Source organism: Vipera berus, assembly GCF_964194415.1.
Source record: "Vipera berus genome assembly, chromosome: 1".
Taxonomy (NCBI): domain Eukaryota; kingdom Metazoa; phylum Chordata; class Lepidosauria; order Squamata; family Viperidae; genus Vipera; species Vipera berus.
This window is the reverse complement of record NC_138202.1, coordinates 342,493,552-342,515,411: the sequence shown is the minus strand read 5'-3', so window position 1 is coordinate 342,515,411 and position 21,860 is coordinate 342,493,552. Positions and strand designations below refer to the sequence as shown.

The following is a 21,860-nucleotide window of genomic DNA, read 5'->3' as shown; positions in this document are numbered from 1 at the left end:
ACCTAGCAAGGTGTCAAAAACTTGATGACAAAAAAAAGGAAAAAAGGAAAAAAGTGAAGTACAGGTAGTCTTCGACTTATAACAATTCGCTTAGTGACTGTCTGAAATTACAATGGCACTGAAAAAAGTGCCCCCCAAGCCACAGCCGAGCAAGACACCTGCCTGCCGCCCGGCAGCACACTTCCTCATGTCCGAGGTTTTCATTATGTGAGCATTTCTGTTGAGGATTGGCAGCGGGGGTGCGTGGGGGGTTTGGTTTTTATTCCCTCTGTCTGCTGGGTAGTTGCAGCAGGTTTTGGTCACTTCACATGACCCTGGGACACTGTGACTGTCATAAATAGGAATCAGTTGCCAAGCAAATCACAAGACATTCCAGCTGATTGGCGCTTTCTCTGGGCTCAGCAGAAGTGCCAGGATCAGCACTGAGCTCCAGCTGGAGCCTGGTGCTGATCCTGGCACTTCCACTGAGCCCTGACAGCCCTGCAGCTCCAGCCATCTCTCGCTCAAGCTTGTGTGGTGCTGCCACCGGTTCAGCTCATTCCCCTCCCCCGCTACCACTTTTCTAGGATGGTCACATACCACCTACTAGATGCCAATGTACCACAGGTGGTACCCATACCATTGGTTGAAAAGCCCTATTCTAGCCAATCAGATCATTTTTCTAGGACAGGGATGGGCAATACGTAACTGCAGCATACAAACACCATAAAATAATACACTAAGATATTGCAAAAAAATACTCCAAGGAGACCATATTTCCAGTGCAGGCTAAATCCTTAATGAATTCAAGCTGCTCGAATCCAGCACTCAATTCTTAGAAGCTAAACTGATGTGAGAGAATCATACTGCATCCACCACCCCAGAAAGCCAGGTCTCTTTAAGTGCTCCTGACTGTCCAACCACTTACGTTTCTCCTCCTGTTGGTGTCTGGATTTTTGAAAACTCTGGGATCTCCTCTTTCTTCTTACGGAAGAAAAACCAGTAGGTCAGGAGACCAATGACAATGGAGAAGAGGAAGACGTCCATCATGCTGAAAGCAACTGAAGCCTCTGGACTCTTTACAGAGGAGGGTTCTTCTTTAGATGTTGCTGTCCCCATGGAGATGAAAACTGAATGGGAATAAAAAAGAATGTGTCACATACACTGCTACAGCTTTGAATATCAGCAATCTGGAATCTTCTGGAGCCAAAAACCAGGGCAAAAGAAGGAGGGCTTCAATCTAGGAGTAGCAGGAGACCATCCCAGATTAAGTAGAATAAACCAGATTAGCACTCAACAGAGACAATTTTTTTGAAGAAAGCAACCTTAGCCAGATACCACAAAACCTACAAAAATATGTTTCATTTTGCACCCAGAAGACCTGGCTTGAAATTTGATAGGAACCATCAGCCTGATCACTCCCATAAGTTTCATAATGTTCATGTAAAAGGAGCAAAATGATCTCTACCCGAGAAGGAAGATCAATACTGCATACTTGTATCCCTCTCTCTTTCTAGCACTACCGAAAGAAAAGTCCTATTAAATTATTTTTCACCTGCCTTCCTTATAGACCAGTCCAGGCATGCAACTAATTAAATACAGAGATATAGCATACTTTTACACCTTGCCACCTCCTTAAAACAAAAGCTTATGTTCTTCTTAGTTCTTTTTGGAAGGACTAAGCATGCCAATGGTGTTGCAAAAGATGGAAAACCAATATATATGCATCAGTTCAGGCCAACGTTCAATTCAGGCCACCTGCAATTATGGATGATCAGGGGAGATTTGGGACCTGTTGTTTTCTCTGAGCAAAACCTGCCTCCCAGGGTTTTTACTGCAAAGAAAATCTGGAAGGACAAGTAACATGTACACCACTTGAGTCTCTGAAGTAAAGGTGAGACCTAAATCCAATGAATAATAAGTTCCAACAAATAAAAAGCTACTATTTCATGTTAAATACAGACATTTTCAACCTCTTACTGAATGTTTGAAGTATCCTTAAGGTGAGAGAGATCCTGGCAAGCACACACCTATAAACCTATTTTTTGGAAAGCATTGCTCTTCCAGATCTTATTTGTGAGTTGAGACTGCTGTCATGTCCAGGCCCATCCCTTCTTAGCTTTCAAGATCAAAGGAAATTGGCCAGGTTTTGCCATCTTCTTATACCACATAATATAAATGTAAGAGTTTTATATCATGCAATGTAAGAAGATACCAAAACTTTTTTTTTAAAAAATGTGGCTTCTGAATACCAGAACAATGTTGTTTCTTTTTGCAGTTTGAATGAGTGAAATGAATGTTTGGAAAACGTAAGAGTTGTGATCAGATACACAGAAAACCAAGGTATTTGTCTTTAAGACATGTGACTCCTAACTAGTTATTGGCCAATACCAATTGCAGCAAAGCAAAATGTGATTGGTTTATAGCTTTGCATGTTGTGTGAACTCAGTCACAGTGATTAATAAACCATGATTAATGCCTTTGCATGCTACCTGGATCTAGCCAGATGTAGCTAAGAAACCTGGTTCTCTGTCTATCTGGCCACATTTTTAACTTTTCCAAATATTCATTTCATCTTATTCAAACTGCAAAAAAGAAACAACACTCTTCTTGTATTGAGAAGCCACATTTTAAAAAAGAAAGAATAAATGGCCATTAATGGTGTCAAAGGCTCTGACAATAACAGGGTGACTTAACCAGCTGGGTTTTTTTGAGAGGTGGATGTGTTGAGGCTTGAACAGGCTTCATACCTGTACTCATAAGTCACTTTGGTTTCCCTAAGAGCTGAAATTCAGCTCATCAAATACATGATGAAAGTGATAGCATGCCAGGGAACAAACATTTTAAGTTGCAAGTTATCTGAGTCATATCAGCTTAATTCTTACCATGCATTAATTTATTGGGTTCTTGATGTTTTGAATTCTGGTTAATAGGAAGAAGAAAATCAAGCAACCAATGGTTCAGCCTTTATGTACGTACAGCACATTCTCCACTATTGCATCAATTTATGATTGAAGGGCCCAAAACAACACCTGACTTTGTGTGGTGCATTATATACTCCAACCATGTATAGGCCCAGGAAAAATGGACAGATGAATGACAGAACTCAAGTTGTACGAGATGCAAAAGATGGGAGATGAGAAATTTTAGCAGACAGGTCAACCTGAGGAGCACCATCTCTGTCTTGGAACACAGCCATATTGATAATGCAACATGATGTATTTCCAGGGATGCTAAATATCACATTTATAACACAGGAGGGCGTTTTCAGACCACATAGACAATACAAACAAATATTAAGCCAAAGCACAACTTAATCTTCAGCCATTTCAACTTCCTCTGCAAAAAATATCTCCATGACTTCACTCTTTTGCTGACCACAGTTTACTTGGTCAACAGTAACAGTGATCAAGTCAAGGAAATAATGGAATAGAACATTATATATAGAATAGAATAGAATAGAATAGAATAGAATAGAATAGAATAGAATAGAATAGAATAGAATAGAATAGAATAGAATAGAATAGAATAGAATAGAATAGAATAGAATAGAATAGGAATTGGAATTGGAATTAGAATTATTAGAATTATTAGAATTATTAGAATTAGAATTAGAATTAGAATTAATTAGAAGCTGTAAGGGACCTTGAAGGTCTTCTACTCCAGCCCCCACTCAAGCAGGAGAACCTCAAACAAGTGCCCATGATTTCTGAAAGCAAGCTGTTCCACTGGTTAATTGTCCTCACTGTTAAAAAGTTTCTCCTTAATTCCAGGTTTGTTCTCCCTTTGATCAGTTTCCAACCATTGCTTCTTGTCCTGCCCTCTGGTGCTTTGGAGAATAATTTGACCCCCTCTTCTTTGTCCCAGCCCCTCAATTACTGGAATACTGCTATCATGTCACCCCTATTTCTTCTTTTCTTTAGACTAGCCAAACCCAAGTCCTGCAGCCGTTCTTCATATGTTTTAGTCTCCAGGCCTTTGATCATCTTAGTTGTTCTTCTCTGAACTTTTTCCAAAGTCTCAACATCTTTTTTGTAGTATGGTGATCAAAATTGGTTGCAGTGTTCCGGGTGTGGTCTCACTATTGTTTTATAAAGTGGTCCTAAAACTTCTCGTGATCTTGATTCTATGCCTCCGTTTATACAGCCCAGGTTTGTGTTGTATTTTTCCAGCATGATCTCCAAATCCTACAGTGAAGCACACCAACACTGGTAACCATAACAACACATGCTTGACAATAGTCACCAGGGTCACCATGACAACCTTGAATTTAAATCTAGCAAATCACCTCCGATAGTAAGAAGCTGCAGTATATTTTTCCTTTAGAGGAGGATAAAATGAGAGAGAAACCCAGTCTGGCTTTTGAAGCCAGGGAACTAAGCTACCAGATTGCTTTCCAACACCAAATCATTAACACTACCTTGAAGCGGGAAATCATCCCAGCTTTTTTAACCATCTGTCACAGCCTCTCCTACTATACTTACTACACCTCTCCTACTCTAATCTATCCTTGGATTTTGCTTCCTATAGTACCAACCATACACCACGACAGTAAACCACCTGTTGACATACATCTATGGCCTTCCTTCTCTTCCACAGCCTTGAGCTTGCAATAAAATAAGAATCTTCATAGGAAACCATGATCATATCTGATAACAACAAATTCCATACTTTGCTCTCTGTAAAGAATTGCTTCCTTTAAATTCCTGGCTGTTGCACATACCTTATTATGCAACCTTTGGGCAAGGTAGCTCGAGGATCAATTACCCTTCACTAAGATGAATGGTGAAAATACATTAGGAATAAGTAACAAATATACAATAAATGAAAACAAACAATTCTGATCCCTGATTGGTAACCAACAAGTTATTGTTCATCAAGCTTTTGAAGGGAAAGAAAATGATTGGGCAAAAAAAAAAATCCACTTGCTTTTTCAGCAGGCGATTCAAGGATGAATCTGGCATTTCCAGCCAAAGGTCCTTGAAAATTAAACAAAAGATCTTTCTGAGATACTGGAGGAAACCCAGTGAAGACCAAGCAGGGACAGCAAACATTTCCCAGTAACTGATGAACTACAATTCCTGGGTCTCTTGTTACTGGCCAGCTGGCGAGGGTGACCCAGCAATTCTGGAGGGCCAGTTCATCCTGGGACAAAGAATACTGTACTGGGCTAGATCACAGATGAGCAAATAGCATTCTCTGTCTTGAAACTCCTCAAGTTCATTGTGACAAAATCTGGCAGTAAAGCAAAGAATACTGGCAGTGCAATTCTTGGTGGCAAATCCATTTTGTAAAGAAAGAAACCTTTTGATTGACTCCAATCATATTAAAAAGCATAGCTCTTGATCAAAAATGTCACCCAACCTTCCGCTAGATGTTTATCAAAAAATGTCTATAGCTAGCTTCTTATACTCAAGGAATCTCCAGATAATATTAGGGCGGGGGGAGGTATTCATCAAGTCTTGAGGAGAGCGCAATACTGTTTTATCTAGTTCAACGACACAAGTAGCTTTACCAGTTCAAATCCTGACCTACTTCACTAAGGCATTTGATTGCCAGGGTGATTTTAATATCTGAATCAAATTAACCATATGCTCTTTCACAAAAGCAATACTTTCAATCACATCAATCAAAGACCCAACAAGCCCATTTGAAACCATGCTGAGTTAGCCTTGTTTTAACCTGGGAGCCTTTCTCCTCCTGGCCCCAGCTTAACTCTTAGTGTAAACTGAAACCATATAGTTAGTTATGCAAACGTACAACAAGCATTTATACAGTAATCAGGTTAAGCTGAATGCATAAACACTACTAAACAATTTTATTAATATCTTATTTATTATACACTTTGCCAGGATATGGCGCAGAACTATAATTACAAATTCACAAATACAAAACTTGTAAGATGTAACCACAGTGACTGATACATATCGCTTTTAGTAGTGGACCACCCACACTCCTTGGGGAACTTCAATTTACAAGCCTCCAGAGGCTTGGGTAAACCTTGGGAATACATGTCCTCTATGATGACAATGGCTTGCCTTAGATTATCTCAGTTCCAATGTGCACAGGCATTCATACTCTCATTTTTGTCTGTGTTCTGTACCAGCCTGCTACCGGCCCTGCAGAAAAGGCAGGGACAACCCCTTTACAAACGGCAAGAGGCTGGAATTACGCCTGCCAAATTTATAGCTACAAAAACAAACAAGACACGAACCAAGAAACAGGAGCTTTAAGAAACACGAACTATCCAAGCGGTTGCCTTCAGCAAACCAGCCCTACCCACACATTCCCCTTATATAGAGTTCAGGGCGTGGCTTCTCTCTGCCTCCTTCCGAGAAGCCCCATTGCCTTCCTCTGTTTACTCCTAATTGACTGCCTCCTGCATCGGGCGTCCTTGAACAGGGCCAGCTGTGGGTCATCTTCATCCACGCTGTCAGGCTCACACAGCTGGGTCTCCGTGGTGACCAAGTGGGAGGGGCCTGGCTGAGGGCTCTCATCAGCAAGATCTTCAACCCCCTCAGCAAGGTCTTCAACACCCCCCTCCTCCTCCTCTGAGTCATCCGACCCAACTGCCGAACCCACAGGCTGACCCTGAATCACAACAGTCTGAGCAGTTATTGAATGATCTCGAGATGGAGAAATTTTCCTGGTCCTTTGCCACAGTCAGATCATATCCTAGTCTGATTTATGATGGTGGCCTCCCAGAACCTCTGTAAGGCAATGGAAACAATTCAGGCAGTCTCTCTCAATCCTAATGGATTTTCAGAAGGTATGTGGGATCTTCCCAGCTCTCTGACAGGCAGTTCTGTTCAGCAGCCAATAAGCAGTTGGTAGCAGGAAGCGAGCCAGGCCTACTGGGACTCCATCTCAGATGGCACCATGTTTAGGAAAGCCCTTCAGGAGGTGAAATAAACCGCCCTGAGTCCTCAGGGAATAGGGCGGTATATAAATATAACTAAATAAATAAATAAAATAAATAAATGCCAGAAACAACACATGGAACACCAGTGGAGGAAGTCTAGTAGCAAATCTGACTGAGCAAATGTAGTTGCCCATATTTAGCCTACATGTGACAATAAGGGAGGCAAAGTGTACTTACTGCATGAGACATCTGCTGTCCAATAGCCCTGTTGGAAAGGAAACAATCCTGTAAAGTCCCACCCAGCTGTTTTGTTCAGTTTACACAACATTTTGTTGGTAAAGTACTGAGATTCACTGTAATGTGGATGGAGTCTTTACTGATGACTGGGGCATCATCTTGCCTTGTAACTTCTCAGCTACTTCTGTGTGGGTACTGCAAAGTTCTTGTCTCTCTTCATTGGTCATCTGTCAGTGGAGGGTGAGTTATCTTCCGTACATAGCCTATATGGAGCTGCCTTTCAAGATTACTCAGAAGCTTCAATTATTGCTGCCTCCAAATGTTATATTGCAGTTTGAGACTTAAAAAATGCTTCAGCCCATTTTGCCTCCTCCCTACACATGTCCATCAAATCCTCCTCCTTACTCTCTGCACCATTACACATACATAACATCTGAGTTGGGGGCACTGTACCAGGTGCTAATCTATACATTATTTTCTAGTAGGTCTCCATGTACAGTTTAAGATGCTGGTTATCATCTTGTTAGGGTTTTTCTTAATATGGTACAGAACAGACACATAAGCTGTAATCATCTATTGTACAAAAGTAAACTCCTTTAAGCTCACTATTCTATTTCTAATCTAATCTATGGGGCTTTTTTCTCTATTTCTATGTTTCTACTCCTACGTTAGCACTATGTTTTATTTATTTGTTCTTTAAATCTTTCCTTTTCTCCCAGGTCTTCAATTCTTCTAGCCAATCTCAATCCATTTGCATGGGAAACCCCTTTGTTATTAATAATAAAGTGTTCATTTCACCACAACGCGACTCTTTATAGACTTGTAAATAGGCTTCCCCCATCCACTCACACTCATAGAGCTGGTTTGTGGAGTTCTGCACTGGGGCTGCTCCATGTAGTGCAATGGTCCCCAACATTTTGGGCACCAGGGACCAGTTCCATGGAGAAAGGTTTTTCCATGGACCGGAGAGTGTGTGGTTTTGTGTGCTGGCAGCATCCCACACATGGGGCTTTGCTTGTTTGTGCAGACCGGTTGCTGGCATGCCGCAGCCCGGTACCAGTCCATGGACTGGGGGTTGGGGACAACCTGATGTAGTGGACTTAGTTTGGCTTGCAAACCTGCTAAAAATTGCAGACTCTGGTCAGTCTATCTTTCCCTCCATCTCTCAGGTCTGCCTTTCAGTGATGTTCCAGCTCCAAGAGTTCTTCTCGGTGTCTGAAGGCTACTGCTAAAGTGCTTGCTTTTGGGTTGGAGCGTCTCTTTCCCACCTCTCTGCTGTCTTTTGGGCTTCACTCTTCCTCAAAACACCCACACACATGCTTGCTTTCAGTTCCCTTTTTATAAAGCAAACTCTTCAATTAAGAAGAGAGTGGGGCTGTAACATCAAAACTCTAGGAAGAAAAACTGCCTACTCACTCAAGATGGGGAGTTCATTCTTCTGCACACCTCTAAAGAAGGGAGCCAGGATACATGTGAGATCACCTGTCTCCACTGGCTTCAGCCTACCTCACCAGAACTAGCAGTCGGAGTGTGCTACACTTCCCTTCTGTGGAATAATATCATGCTACTAGATCTAAAAGGCTCACTTCTTTGTACCGTAGCAGACCTTGTTTTGTGGAATAGTCCACCCATTAAGTTCAGATGGCCTCAACTGTGTTGGTCTTGTACAAGTAGTCCTTGAGTTACAACATTAATGGAGTCTGCCCATTACAGATATAAGTCCTAATAGTCACAAGATTGGTCAGTCATATGACTGACACAATTTTATGACTTTTTTTTGCAGTGGTAATTAAGCAAATCACTGCAGGGATCTAGTGAGCCCATTGTTCACTATGGCACATCTTGCTGAAAAAAAGAAGTGCAATTCTTTGGCAAAACCATTGTAAAATGCGGTCATGTGACCACAGGATAATGCAAACAGCTGTAAATGCAGCCATGTTGCACAGTAATGTGACCATTTGGGGGGGGGGTGTAGAGAGACCATCAGAACTTTGGATTCAGACTGTAAGTCCCCTTTTCAGGTCGGTTGTAATTTTGATTGGCTGCTAGGCAACTGGTCATAAGTCAAGGACTACCTGTACCTTAAAACAGTGGTCCCCAACCTTGGCCATTTTATGACTTGTGGACTTCAACTCCCAGAATTCCTCAGCCAGCATAGCTGACTAAGGAATTCTGGGAGTTGAAGTCCACAAGTCATAAAGTGGCCAAGGTTGGGGACCTCTGCCTTAAAATACTTGGATCTTTCCTCAGGCTTTCAGGCCAGGATGTCAGTAGAGCTCAGTTTGAGTATTTTGTCTTGCACTGACTGATTCAGGAATGTTTTTAACCAGGAATCTTTTACTGTCCTTTTTACATCTATGTTTTTGCTTTTATGCCTTTATTAACCACTCAAGAGTTATTTGATTAAGATAGGTAGACATATCAGTCTACAGAATACATAAATAATGTTCTGGATAAAATTCAAAAATGTTGATTTTACTTATTTATTTAAAAGACTTACATGGCCATCCATCTAGAGTCACCTTGAAGCAAGATGGGTAGAAAATAAATTTAGTAAATAAGAAACAAATAAATAGATGGCTAACAATAGTATAAAATAATTTTGACCTATAAAGCACTACATGGCATGGCAGTGGGTACCTTAAGACGACCTGTATCAAGTGGTTTCTACCTATCATTTATCAGTAAGTGGATGATCCCTTTCCCAAGTGGAGATTTTGGTAAAGAAGTCAATGTTTCTCACTGACATTTTCCATCCTTTGTAACAACCTCTCTGCAGGTTCAGAGACGGTCTTAGTTTGTGATTTTTAGGAAAGCCTTGAAAATAGAGCTATTCAGAAGGGCAATTGGTAGTTGTGGAATGCCTTTTCACAAATTTTTAACAGTTGGGCTGAAGTTTGATTTACTTGGCTATTATTTTTTGTACCGCATGTTAATTTATTGATGTTATGTTGTACTTATTCAAATTATACACTGCCAGGTACTTGTGATATGTGATGGTAGACAGGATATAAATAAGGAAGCCAAAATCGATTTACAGTTTTAGCAAATTGTGTGAACCTGGTTTCTTTGTTCAGCTATTTTCTCCAAGCTAGGTGCCATGATCCAATACATCTGAAGGAACCAATATTGCCAACCAGCTCATCACCAGAAGTCACAATATCCTGTGCTAGTCACATTGCAAGACTGGGTGCTTCAACAAGGAAATCCTTCCCATACTGTTGTTTGGAGAAGCACAGTTTTTAAATACAGTTCGCAAGAAACCCTCCCTCATACAACATCAACTTTTGTTTGAAGATTAATCTTAGATCCCACTTCAAATGGCCTTCAGTGCCAAGTGTCTTACACAACTGGATTAAAAAAGCTGGCTCTTTTCCCTGTTTGCATAGCAAAAGGTGGGGGAAGTAATTTTTGGTTTTAAAAAACGATGAGCAATGAGGAAAAGATGGTGCAATGGTCTCCAGCAAGCTGACTTGACAGGAAGGGGTGCTCACAGTGAGTCTAATTCAAGTGACATTTAACACACTGCCATCGAGAAGACCTTTGCTCTAGTCTTCCTGGATAATCATGTTTGTAGACTTTCCTTAGCTTCTTTGCAAGCAGTAGTAAAAAAAAAAGAAAGAAAAGAGGGAGAACACAAGCTAAAGGAACCCGATTTAAATGAGTACTACTGATCTCTGCAATTATTTTCTTAGTGCAAGTGTGGGAAACTCTTCACCAGGAAGTGTTGGAGGGTTTATTTTAATTAACTGAAGAGCCTATTTGTCTTTAATGATTTTCATTAGTGAAATGAAAATGATATAATAGTTAGATAAGGTCCAGCATGCTACTGTAGGATTACTGGACATGTGATTATACTAAGATCTTCATTTGCACCACACCCCTAATTTAATTACCGAGAACACTTTTGGAGGTGTTTGCAAAGAAACAAAAATTAGCCAGCCAACCTGAGATTACTTAATAAACCACACTGAAAGTGGCAATTAGACTAATAGCAGACCCCCACCCCTGCATATCCTGTTCCCTCTCCACTATCTTTTAATACAAATCACTATACTTTCACTGTTTTTTTTGTTTCATTGCTTTTACTGAAGGCATGGTGGCTCAGTGGACGGCAAATAAATAAACACATAGATACATAGCTACAAAAACAAATATAAAACCAAAATTCCCACTAACCCAAGCTTGGCAACATTGCACAAAACTCAGACACCAGACCTTTATTCAACCAATTTAAGCATATTTTACAAACCACTTACTGTCACTCAGAAATAAACTTGACATTTACTTATTTAGACCTAATGCAAGCAGTACAAGTAGTCCTCAACTTACAACTATAACAGAGTCCACCCCACTACAAGTTGTGACAGTTTCAAAATGGATCATCGTGTAGCTCAGTGGTCCCCAACAGAAAGGTTTTTCCGTGGACCGGAGGGAGCGTGGTTTTGTGTGCTGCCTGCATCCTGCAAATGGGGCTTCATTTTTTGAAGTGGCCTAGTTGCTGGCATGCCACGGACCTGGGATTGGAGACCCCTGTTGTAACTGACCTGATTTTAACTACCTTTATTGCAATAGTCATTAAGCAAATCATGAGGCTCATTAAGTGAATTTGCAGTTATTAAGCAAGCCCACTGTTTGCTAGGATGTTTTTGGCAAAACTATCATAAATCATGCATACATGATTACGGGACACTACGAACAGCCATAAATGTGGGCTGGTACCCCAGCACTTGAAATGCAGACACAAGACTGGGGAGGGGGGGACAGCCATTGTAACTTTGGAACAGGGTTGTAAATATATATATAGGCAGGGGTGTCTGCTGTAATACTAACCAACTGTTTTAAGTCATAAGTCAAGCACTACCTGTAAACATTACTTCAGAACTCTTAGATCAGAAAAGGAGCCATGAAGAACAAGGTGCAGCCATGGGTTTCATTCTTTATAAAGGGCAGCTCTCATCTTGCTTAAACTCTCATTTTCCTATAGAAATGGGAATATAAAATAGCTGCTCCCTAATCCTTTATTCTGCATTAGTGCTGGCTTTTTCCAACCAGGTGCCTTCTCTATGTACAGAACTACACTACCAACAGCTACGTACAGAAGTACACCTACAGCCTACAAAGACATAAGTATCAGGGTAGTTAGGTAAGGCAGAATTCTCAATCAAACAGCAAACCAGCCACAATTATTTGAGTTCAACACAATATCCCCAAACCAACTCTCATTAGTATAAAGTTTGAAACAAAATATTGAATGACCTTAACCACTCACTTTCTGGTCTGCACAAGGAACCAGAGTAGGCCAAAACTGTGTCGGATAGCTTGTGATACATCCAAGCTATGGAACCTATCCAGTTAAGTCACAATAGGGTCTATTATATTAATAAATTACGTGTTTTGTTAACAAAACCTGGGTTTAAGATTATGACCTAAAGAGGCCAATTATCTCCATGAGCCTAACCATCCAGAGACCTAGAGTATTTAATAAGCAAAATAATAAAGCACCGAAGTCTTCCCAGACTTCCTCTAGGAAGCAATTCCAATGCATATGCTCCCAAGGGTTCAAGCACAGCCAAGAGAAGGGTTCAATAGGGTCATTGCAAATCGCATTCACATATATTCACGTTGCTGACTAAGCAGGGCACAAGCGAATATCATCTGGGGCAAAAGAGTGAATACAGCGGGTTCTTTATTATTCCACCAAAGCCACAATCAAGTACAGCTTCTTAAAAGTAATCTGACAATTTGAGGGACAAGGGCCCTCAAAAATCAGCTTCAATTTAGATCAGCTGGAAACTCATTCTTGGGGCCAGAATGGGATAGAAGGAAGAAAATAAGTTTATGTAAACATATCTATTACAGCCCAGACATGAAACAAAGCTTTTCCAAAAGGCAACACTTTTGTAAAAATGATACCCTGAGAAACTAACCATAAACCTGAGAAAAATAATGACTTAATATGGCAGAAAGACAAGGCCAAAAATTTGGAATTATCTTGAACGGGGAAATCCAAACTGTCAGATTATTTAAAATGGTGGCTAGTTTTGTAAGATACCTAACTGTGCATTAGGTTCATATGATACACTAAATCAAATCTAATGTTATGGTATACTATATCAATTGCCAAAGACACAGTTCACATCTCAAATTTAAATGGCTAAGAACAACCAAGCTTGGGGAATGCCAAGAACTCCATAGTTCAACCCCAAGCTATAGAGCTTAGCTTCTCTATTGGTCTAGAATTGTCTAGTGTAGACATAACCTGGTACACTATCCAAATTAGATACACTGTTCACTCATTCTTCATTTTTTCACCTCCAAAAGGGACGGAGGCAGGGAAGATAAAACTCTCCATTACCCTGCCTGGTGGCTCCAATTAAGGTCACCATCCTACATTTGAGTTGCTTTACAGTTAAACACAAAGGCAAGCTATTCTAAAGGTGACTGGGATATTTGAAGTCAGCAACACAGGTGGCAGAAGATTTTGCTGGTTTGTTGCATCATATGCAATGCAATTGCTCACATGCTAATTTAAACTAAGCTTCAGCAATTCCTGGGACATTTTTCTGAAAGTTTGTCCCACGGGGATCAATGCTGATTACATCAGTCTTAATAAAATAACTTAAGCCAACTAAAAGCCCTGATACCTACCTAATATTTTCAGTTCACTGGCACATGCAAATGAATATTGTCCATATCTAAAGAGAAAAATGGGCAAATTTATTTGCCAGGAACATTCTGCCACTGTCATCGATCACAGATCACTAGAAGAGGGACTCTATCAAGTGGAATCCTTTGTGCTCCGAGCTGGTCAGTTACTTCATTATCCAATTAACTAATATCATCAATAAGAATGAGTGTGGGGTTTGCTCTCTGTTTATATATACTTTCCTCTGCTGATGAGGATATCCAGGAAGGGTAATATGTTATTTTCTTCTTTACTTGTGAATTTTATTCTTTTGAAGATGTTGGTCATTTCCTGTGTCTTCCCTAGTTGTTTATTATTATGATGGTGTCATCTACATACTAGATCAAGGGTGTCAAACTGCCGGTCCATGGGCGCGCGCACCCCAGCTCCGGCAATGCAAAAAAAGTTGTGATACATTCTGACACATCATGTGATGAGTTTGACACCCGTGTACTAGATCTATATTTTGTGGTTGTATGTGTGGTGATGCTATAATTTCTAGATGCTGCATTAAATCTCTGCTGTGAATCCCAAGAGTGGTGATCCCATAGGTGTTCTTCTGATTTGCTGGTAGACTGAAAATAAATACTGAGGCAGGGTCCAGGAGGCTCATGATTCTGTGTATTTCAATCTTTGGCTACAGGTAATCCTTGACTTACAACAGTTCATTAAGTGACCATTCAAAGTTACAGCAGCACTGAAAAATGTGATGACCATTTTTCAGAGTTATGACCTCTTTGCAGCATCCCCGTAGTCACATGATCAAAGTTCAGACGCTTGGCAACTGGTTCATATTTATGATGGCTGCAGCATCCTGGGGTCATGTGATCCTATTCCGACCTTCTGACAAAGTCAATGGGGAAGCCAAATTCACTTGACAACTGGGTTACTAACTTATCAACTGCAGTGATCCACCGTAAAAGGTCGTAAAAAGAAATATCTCATTTAACAATAGAAATGTTGGGCTCAATGTGATTGTAAGACAGGTAAGACTACCTGTATTTGGCTAAGTCAGTTGTGTAATGCTGCCGCCATGGCTATTTCTGAATCTATGAATATAAAGGCTGCTGTGGCATCAAATTAAACCATAATTTCATCTTCTATTTTTAGATCTTTGGAGGGAATGTAATGGGGAATTGATAGAATATTCATTCCCCTCTCTGAGATGGTCAAAGTTTATTATTTTATAAGTTGTTTTGCTAAAGAACTTACAAAAAAAGCTGCAATGTCTCTCCCTCTGAAACTAGTTACGGCAGGGGTGTCAAACTCAATTTCATTGAGGGCCGCATCAGCATTGCGGTTGCCCTCAGGGGGCTGGGTGGGTGTGGCCTGGGTGGGCGTGGCCTACTGGGTGGGTGTGGCTAGAGTGCATATGGCCTACTGGGTGGGCGTGGCCAGCTCTACATCATTCGCATCAAGGGTGCCTATGGGGGCCTGGGCAGAAGTGGGACAGATCTGAGGGTCTCTGGCAGAAGGAGGGTCTCTGGGCCAGGGCCAAGGCAGTGGGGGCCGTTCCCTCACTGTTTCCAGGATGGCTTCGCGGGCCACATGAAACCACTTCACGGGCCAGATCTGGCCCCCGGGCCTTGTGTTTGACATGTCTGAGTTACGGTAATGGTGGACAGGATAGCATGACATAAAGTGGACAAAAAATTGGCTCAAAAATACTTGGTGCCTGCCATACCAATATATTTTCATCAGATTGAAGAAGGTATTAAGTGGAATGTCACAAGAATCAGTCCTCAGTCTTCCATTCTTCACTACTTTCTTAAACACTGAATTATGGGAGAGAATGTTTCTCAAATTTGTAAATGATACAAAATTGGTGGGTCAGCTAACACCTCAGAGAGGCAAAATTCAAAGTACTCTTAACTCACTAGACAAATGGGCTGAAAGTAATCAAATAAAGTGAAACAAAAACAAATGCAAAGTTGTTAATATAGGAAACACAAGAAAATACTCATGTATACAATGGGAGATACCTGCCTTGCTGATAGTTCTTGCAAAAAAAAAAGAGTATGAGTCAGAAAAATGATGTGACTTAAAAGAAGACAAACATAACTATAAGACATATCAAAAGAGAGGTAAATTTCCAATTACCCAGAGTTGCTAAGTATGAGGCAGCATATCATATCAATTTACTTTTTAAAAAAAACTCAATTCTGGTTTGGTCAAGTACTGGGTCCAATTCTGGGCATGCTTGAGGAAGAATTCAGAAAAACCATAGCAGGTACAGAGATCAGAGCAAAAATGATCAAGGCACTAGTAAGCAAGCTTTAAGAAGAGAGGTGGGCCTTGAGAAAAGCCATACAAGGAGAGAAATGACAGCACTCTTCTTCAAATACTGAAAGAATGCCAGAAAGGAAAAGATTAAAATGTATTGACTTTTCTTCAAGAGTGCAAGATGGATTTAAGTTACAAGAGAATTCTGAATGTCTAACAGTAAGGGTAATCTGACAATGGAACCAATTCTCTGGAGCAGTGTATCTCAACCTCAGAAAGAATATAATGTTGGCTTACTTGATCAAGGTTAAAATAGATACTGTATGTTATCTTTGGAAACCCTTAATGGACTTTTGCTGACATCAGCACTGAAATGACCAGGCTTTATGGAATTGTATATAGGTAAGAGATAGGATATGTGAAGAAGAGATCATTTGTTCTATTTTAAAAGAAAGGATGGTTACTGAAATTGCTTATATTTGGGTGAGGGTGATAAGTCACTTTATATATTTCTTTATATTCTTTACTATATTCTTATTTTTTTTCTTTCTTTTCTATTTCTACACTTTTTTATTCTTTTATTTTATTTATTTATTTATTTTATTAGATTTATATACTGCCCTTCTCCCAAAGGACTCGGGGCGGTGTACAGGGCAATTGAAACATGGCATACAAAGTTAAAAATTAATTAAATTTAGCCCCAAACCAAGTAAATCAAATTCTAAAATTTAAAATTGCAATCCCTCAGTCCAGGCCGACAAGCTCGAATAACCAGGTTTTCAGGTCACAGCGAAAGGAGCGAAGGTCGGGAGCCATCCAGAGCTCAACCTTTATTACTGCCATTATAATTCTGAATAAATTAACTTTTTTTAAAAAAACAAACTCCTTTTAAAATAGCTGAACTTCAAATCCCAGAATTCCTCAGCCAAGTCTTCAAATTTCAAGCAGACGCTAGACAACGGTCAATCTGGAATGCTTTAATTTGAATCCCTGCCACAAGCAGGAGTTCCCCTTCCTACTTTAGGGTTTCTTCTTGGCCTACTAGAAAAGGTCTGAATTAGCATAACAGGATTCTCTCTCCCTCCCTCATTATCATCTCTGGATCTCTCCAAGCTCTTCCTAAAAGGAATCTAATGAAATCCTGCCACTTTGCACTTGTGGCAGGATTTCGCTTCAACGGGTCATAAGATGAACTTCTGTCCCAAAAAGAGGAGGTAGTGAGGGGAGAAAGAGAGAGAACATAATGTGTTATTCGATTTTAGAAAGCAAACAATGTTTCTTCTTTTTTTAAAAAAAGACACCTAGTCAACCAGATGTCAGAGATTCAACTCCTCATTCCAGGGACAAATTCATCAAATTCTGGGAGAGAAGCCAATTTTGATTGCAAACAGAGAGGAGGTACTATTTGGCCTAGAAAAGATACAGTACTGCTCACAGCCCATATCAACAGAAGTCTATTTGATTCAAGAGTGGTCACAGTTCAAATATGTGGGATCCACTCTTTAGGAAAAGTCCTAAGAGGGACCACTCTTGGGCAAAAAATAGGGATATTTTTTAATGTAAGGTCAAGAATTTATGTATCTGAACTAAAGGAAATCATAAGTATTCTACACAGAAATCTCAAAGAGAAAGAGAAATAAATATTTATTCATTTTAGCAATGTGGGACATTTTATTGTCATGATTAACCTATGTTGGTCTCTTTTGGTCATTTAATTCGCCGGCAGTTTTGGTGGCCATGTTTGAAGGACATGGAAAACTATGTCAAAAGCTGTGCAGTGTGTGCCACCATGAAAAGAATTCCGGGGAAGCCTCCTGAACTATTACAGCCAGTCGCGGACCCTTCCCAGCCATGGGAAGAGATCGCTATGGATTTTATAGTTGAGTTACCCGAAAGCAGAGGAAATACGGGTAATATGGACTGTGATTGATCTTTTTTTGAAGCAGGCTCATTTTGTCGCCTGCAAGGGACTCCCGTCAGCCCAGAAACTAGCCAAAATGTTCCTTAAGCATGTTTACAGGCTGCATGGATAATCACCAAAATGGATAATCTCTGACAGAGGAGTGCAATTCACAAACAAGTTTTGGAGGGGTTTCCTGAAAATAATTGGCTTGTCACAAGGATTGTCAGCTTTTCATCCGTCTACGATGAAAAAGCGAACTCAATGGTGGAGCAGTACCTTGGGTGTTATGTGGACTACCAACAAACAAACTGGACTGATCTCCTCCCTTTTGCTGAGGTGACTTACAACAATACCGTTCATAGCAGCACTGGTTTCACTCCTTTTAAGATTGCCACAGGAAAAGAATTCAACCCAATACTTGAGTATCCTCGAGGACCCTCTACCTCCCAGACTCTTGACCAATGAATGTCAAAATGGGGAAAGGTTTGGGACAAAACAAAAACAGTGCTGAAAAAAGCCTCAGAAACATATAAAAACAAGCTGATAAAAAGTAATCTCCCCAGAGATCTTTCCATATTGGAGAAAAGGTTTATTTATCCACAAAATATGTACAACTTAAGTTGCCTAGTAAGAAGTTGGGACCGAAATACCTAGGTCCCTTCCCTATTGTCAGAATCATAAATCCAGTTGCGGTGGAGTTGAAACTCCCACGACTTTTAGGGAAGATTCACCCTGTATTTCATTGCAGTTCTACCACCTACCGACTGTTCACATGGTGTTTCTGCCCGGTTTCGAACCGGGGACCTTTTGCGTGTGAGGCGAACGTGATAACCACTACACAACAGAAATTGCCCCTGGTCTCAGTTTTGGGTTAATGTCATGGTTCCGATAGATGAAACCATTAAAAGAACTTCAAGGTAAGAATTCTCCCTTAAAGAACATTTTATTAGGAAACAAAGTATCGGCACTTACATAGTTGAACCCATAACTGAGATTCCCTCCCCCCAGATACAAAGTAACAAGTTGCAATTCCCACCCCACAAACGCCATCATAAATCACATTCCCCAATTAACGCAAGACGCGGGCTTTTCTCACCGACTCCTCAGCCGACCAAAACCTTATCATACCATGTCTTTGAGTTCCCACACTTCTACATGGCTAGCTAAACCCTCAAGCATTTACCCCATCCCCCCTTCTACATCTGAACTCTAAAAGAATAGAAAAGGCACGTTAGAAGCAAAAGTAAAAATGGCTGCTGATTCTCAGTTGTCAGAGCGACAACATCCATTGTCACAGCACTGACATCCACAGCAGTTAGAAGATGCCTTAAAGTTCATCTAGCCAGCCCCTCTGAATTATTGCTATAAATTTCAAATCTCCATCAAGTTTCTGAATTACGGTACCTTTTTGCCTTCTCTGGTCTAAATGAGCTGGCCAGCTTTGCCATCATGACAAGAGAAAATATTATAAGGGAGTGGTTTCTAGTTTAACACAACCAATAATGCCCCAAAGCCAGTAGGAGGCACTACAGCATCTAAATAATACTAATATCACAACAAGGAACCAGTCCCAAAGTATATACTGGAGGCTGTTTTTTGTTCTGTAGTGCACTTAAAAGCCTTTTAAAGTCATGTATTACATAACAAGGAAAACTGCTGCCAAGTATCATGAAAGGTCATTATAATTTTCCACCTGTCACAATCAAAGACTGGGATATATTGAAGCCCAAAGACATACTTTGGAGAAAGAGAATAAGACTAAAACTATTTTGCAAGAAGCATTATTTATTGGGAGACATGAATCCAGAAAAATGAGTTTATAGTTGAAGAAAACCATGGAGAAGGGCTCAAAGAGAATATTCAGTAGCTGTTACAGAAACAAGAGCAGAAGTAGGATTCGGTTACTATAGCTTACCTCCAAGTTTATTTCTAGTCTTCCTGAGGAATCAGTTTCTTGATCAGATCTATCTCCTAGGGCTGACAATCAGGGAAAGGGCGGTATATAAATATAACTAAATAAAATAAATAAATATTATATATCAAATTTCTTAACATTGCATGAGTGAGAGAACCAGATTTGCCAAACTGGAGACCAGGTGTATTGGGGGGGGAGGAAAAACAAATGGAAAGAGATTCTAAATTACACATGAAGACTATTCCCACCCAAGGGAAACCCAAAATCTCTTTGAAGGTAAATATAAAAAAATAAATTATTCTTAAAAGGACAAGGAGGATCAGAACATGGAAAAAAGATATACAGTATATGTGTCTACAAATGTCAACTAGCAGTCCATCCACACTCAGACCAGCTATACATTTTAAAGATGTGCAAAGATCAAGATTTGAAGACAAAAATGAATCTTGGAAAACACTTTTATATAAAACTCTTTTAAGATACATTTAAGAACATCCCAACAGGAGCTATATTCATTTTTCCAAATATGCCATGGAATTCAGCTTAATGCATATCCCTAATATATAACAGGCTTCATCTAATTTCTGAAAAATTTATCCCTTTCAGGTATCTGACAATTAAAACAGAGCACTCGCTACATATTAATTTCTAAGAGGTTAATCTGTTAAAATTGCCACTGTAAGGCATCCTTGGCTCACGTATTTCAGGCTTCCTCAAAAGGCATCAGAAGTCCAGAACCTATGACAATTCAACTATCAATGTATATGCAAGGCGACCTCCAGTATCCTAGGTCTAATTCCTTCACTTGCTAAACAAAACATAAGATTTCGTGCCAGTCTCCATTTGCAAGTTAACAGAAGAGCATCTTCTCAAAACTAAGCATGATTCTGCTGCATTTAAAAGCTCCAGAGTTCAACATAAGCCGATTTACAAGGCCCCAAAATTCCTGACACCATCTCACAATTCAGTGTTTCTCAGCTGAGTACATTCCGCTTGAAAGACAGCCCTAATTCCACCCAAAACATGTAAAGGTCTCCTCCACGTGGAGTTCATTCTGAAACACAAAACTTTCTGAAGAAAAACTAAAGTGTCAAAAGAGATGTTTATGCCAATATTATGGATTAAGGACTTTGATTTCATTTTCTTTACCTATCATGCCAAGGAACCAATACTGACCCCATCCACTCTTTACCAATGAAGTAGGATGCTCTGTTTTTATAGCCACCTAGCACAATTAAAATGGTATAATTTTACTTTTTAAAGAATCCATCCAGCCTAGGCTGACAACCAAAGCGCCTGGCTGAACTGCTTGAACTGAACCTTTTTCAAATAGGAAACCTCAGTATTCCCTAGGCCCACAACCCGGGATGCCACACGAGGCCACTTTTGCTTTTTTGCAACCTCTCGTTATCGTAGAGATCCCAGGCTCCCAACTTTTCCCTGCTTCTTACTCCCAGACGGGTCCCTTCCTCCTCTAAAGCAAGCACCAGGAATCTGGCCTCTATACTGCCCTCCGTTTAAAGCAAGCCAGAGGAACCCAGGAGAAGACCCAAGCCCCAGTTTCTTCCCCTCGACATTTCGGGGTCCCCAGCCTGAGCTCCATCGCCCCAAACTCACCCACCAACGCTCCCAAGTGGAAAGAAAACGATGGCCAATTGCAGCGGCAACAACAGGAGCAACGGCGCCTCTCCTCTCCAAAGCCCAGAGAGAAAGAAGGGGTGGAGAATGGACTCTACCACTGAGCGACGGGGAAGGGGAGGAAGGACCAAGAACGTGCCCCGGGCAAACTCCTCCCTCTCCAAATGTTGACGTTTTATATATCCTGCGCCAGATCCATCCCGGCGCTTCCACTTGTCTCTGTTCCCGGGAAAGGGAAATTTTTTTTCACTGCCGTTCCAGTCTCCTTCCCCACGCATGTGAGGAAATGGTACGGCCTTCTCGGCTCCAAGCTGAATGGAAGACGCGTATATTAAAAGGTCCAACACATGATTGAGATTAAGGGTTAGGTTAGGGTTAGAGAACGATTGCTCAACTTTGGAAACTTTAAACCCTG

At 40.5% G+C, this 21,860-nt stretch overlaps 1 protein-coding gene across 3 annotated transcripts in view; it reads right to left on the bottom strand.

Moving 5' to 3' along the window:
• Nucleotides 1-21,505, bottom strand: part of POR (cytochrome p450 oxidoreductase) — a 55,850-nt gene extending 34,345 nt beyond the window's left edge. The window contains exons 1-2 of one of the 3 annotated variants that reach the window (XM_081346772.1): nucleotides 21,429-21,505; nucleotides 908-1,109 (exon numbers count right to left, since the gene is read on the bottom strand). In XM_081346772.1, the coding sequence (XP_081202898.1) occupies nucleotides 908-1,098 (191 nt within the window). In that variant the 5' untranslated portion in view covers nucleotides 1,099-1,109; nucleotides 21,429-21,505. Of the gene's footprint in view, nucleotides 1-907; nucleotides 1,110-19,807; nucleotides 19,862-21,424 lie in introns of those variants that run through there. The other 2 variants (XM_081346774.1, XM_081346773.1) reach the window with 2 other exon arrangements.
• Nucleotides 21,506-21,860: the final 355 nt, after the last annotated feature.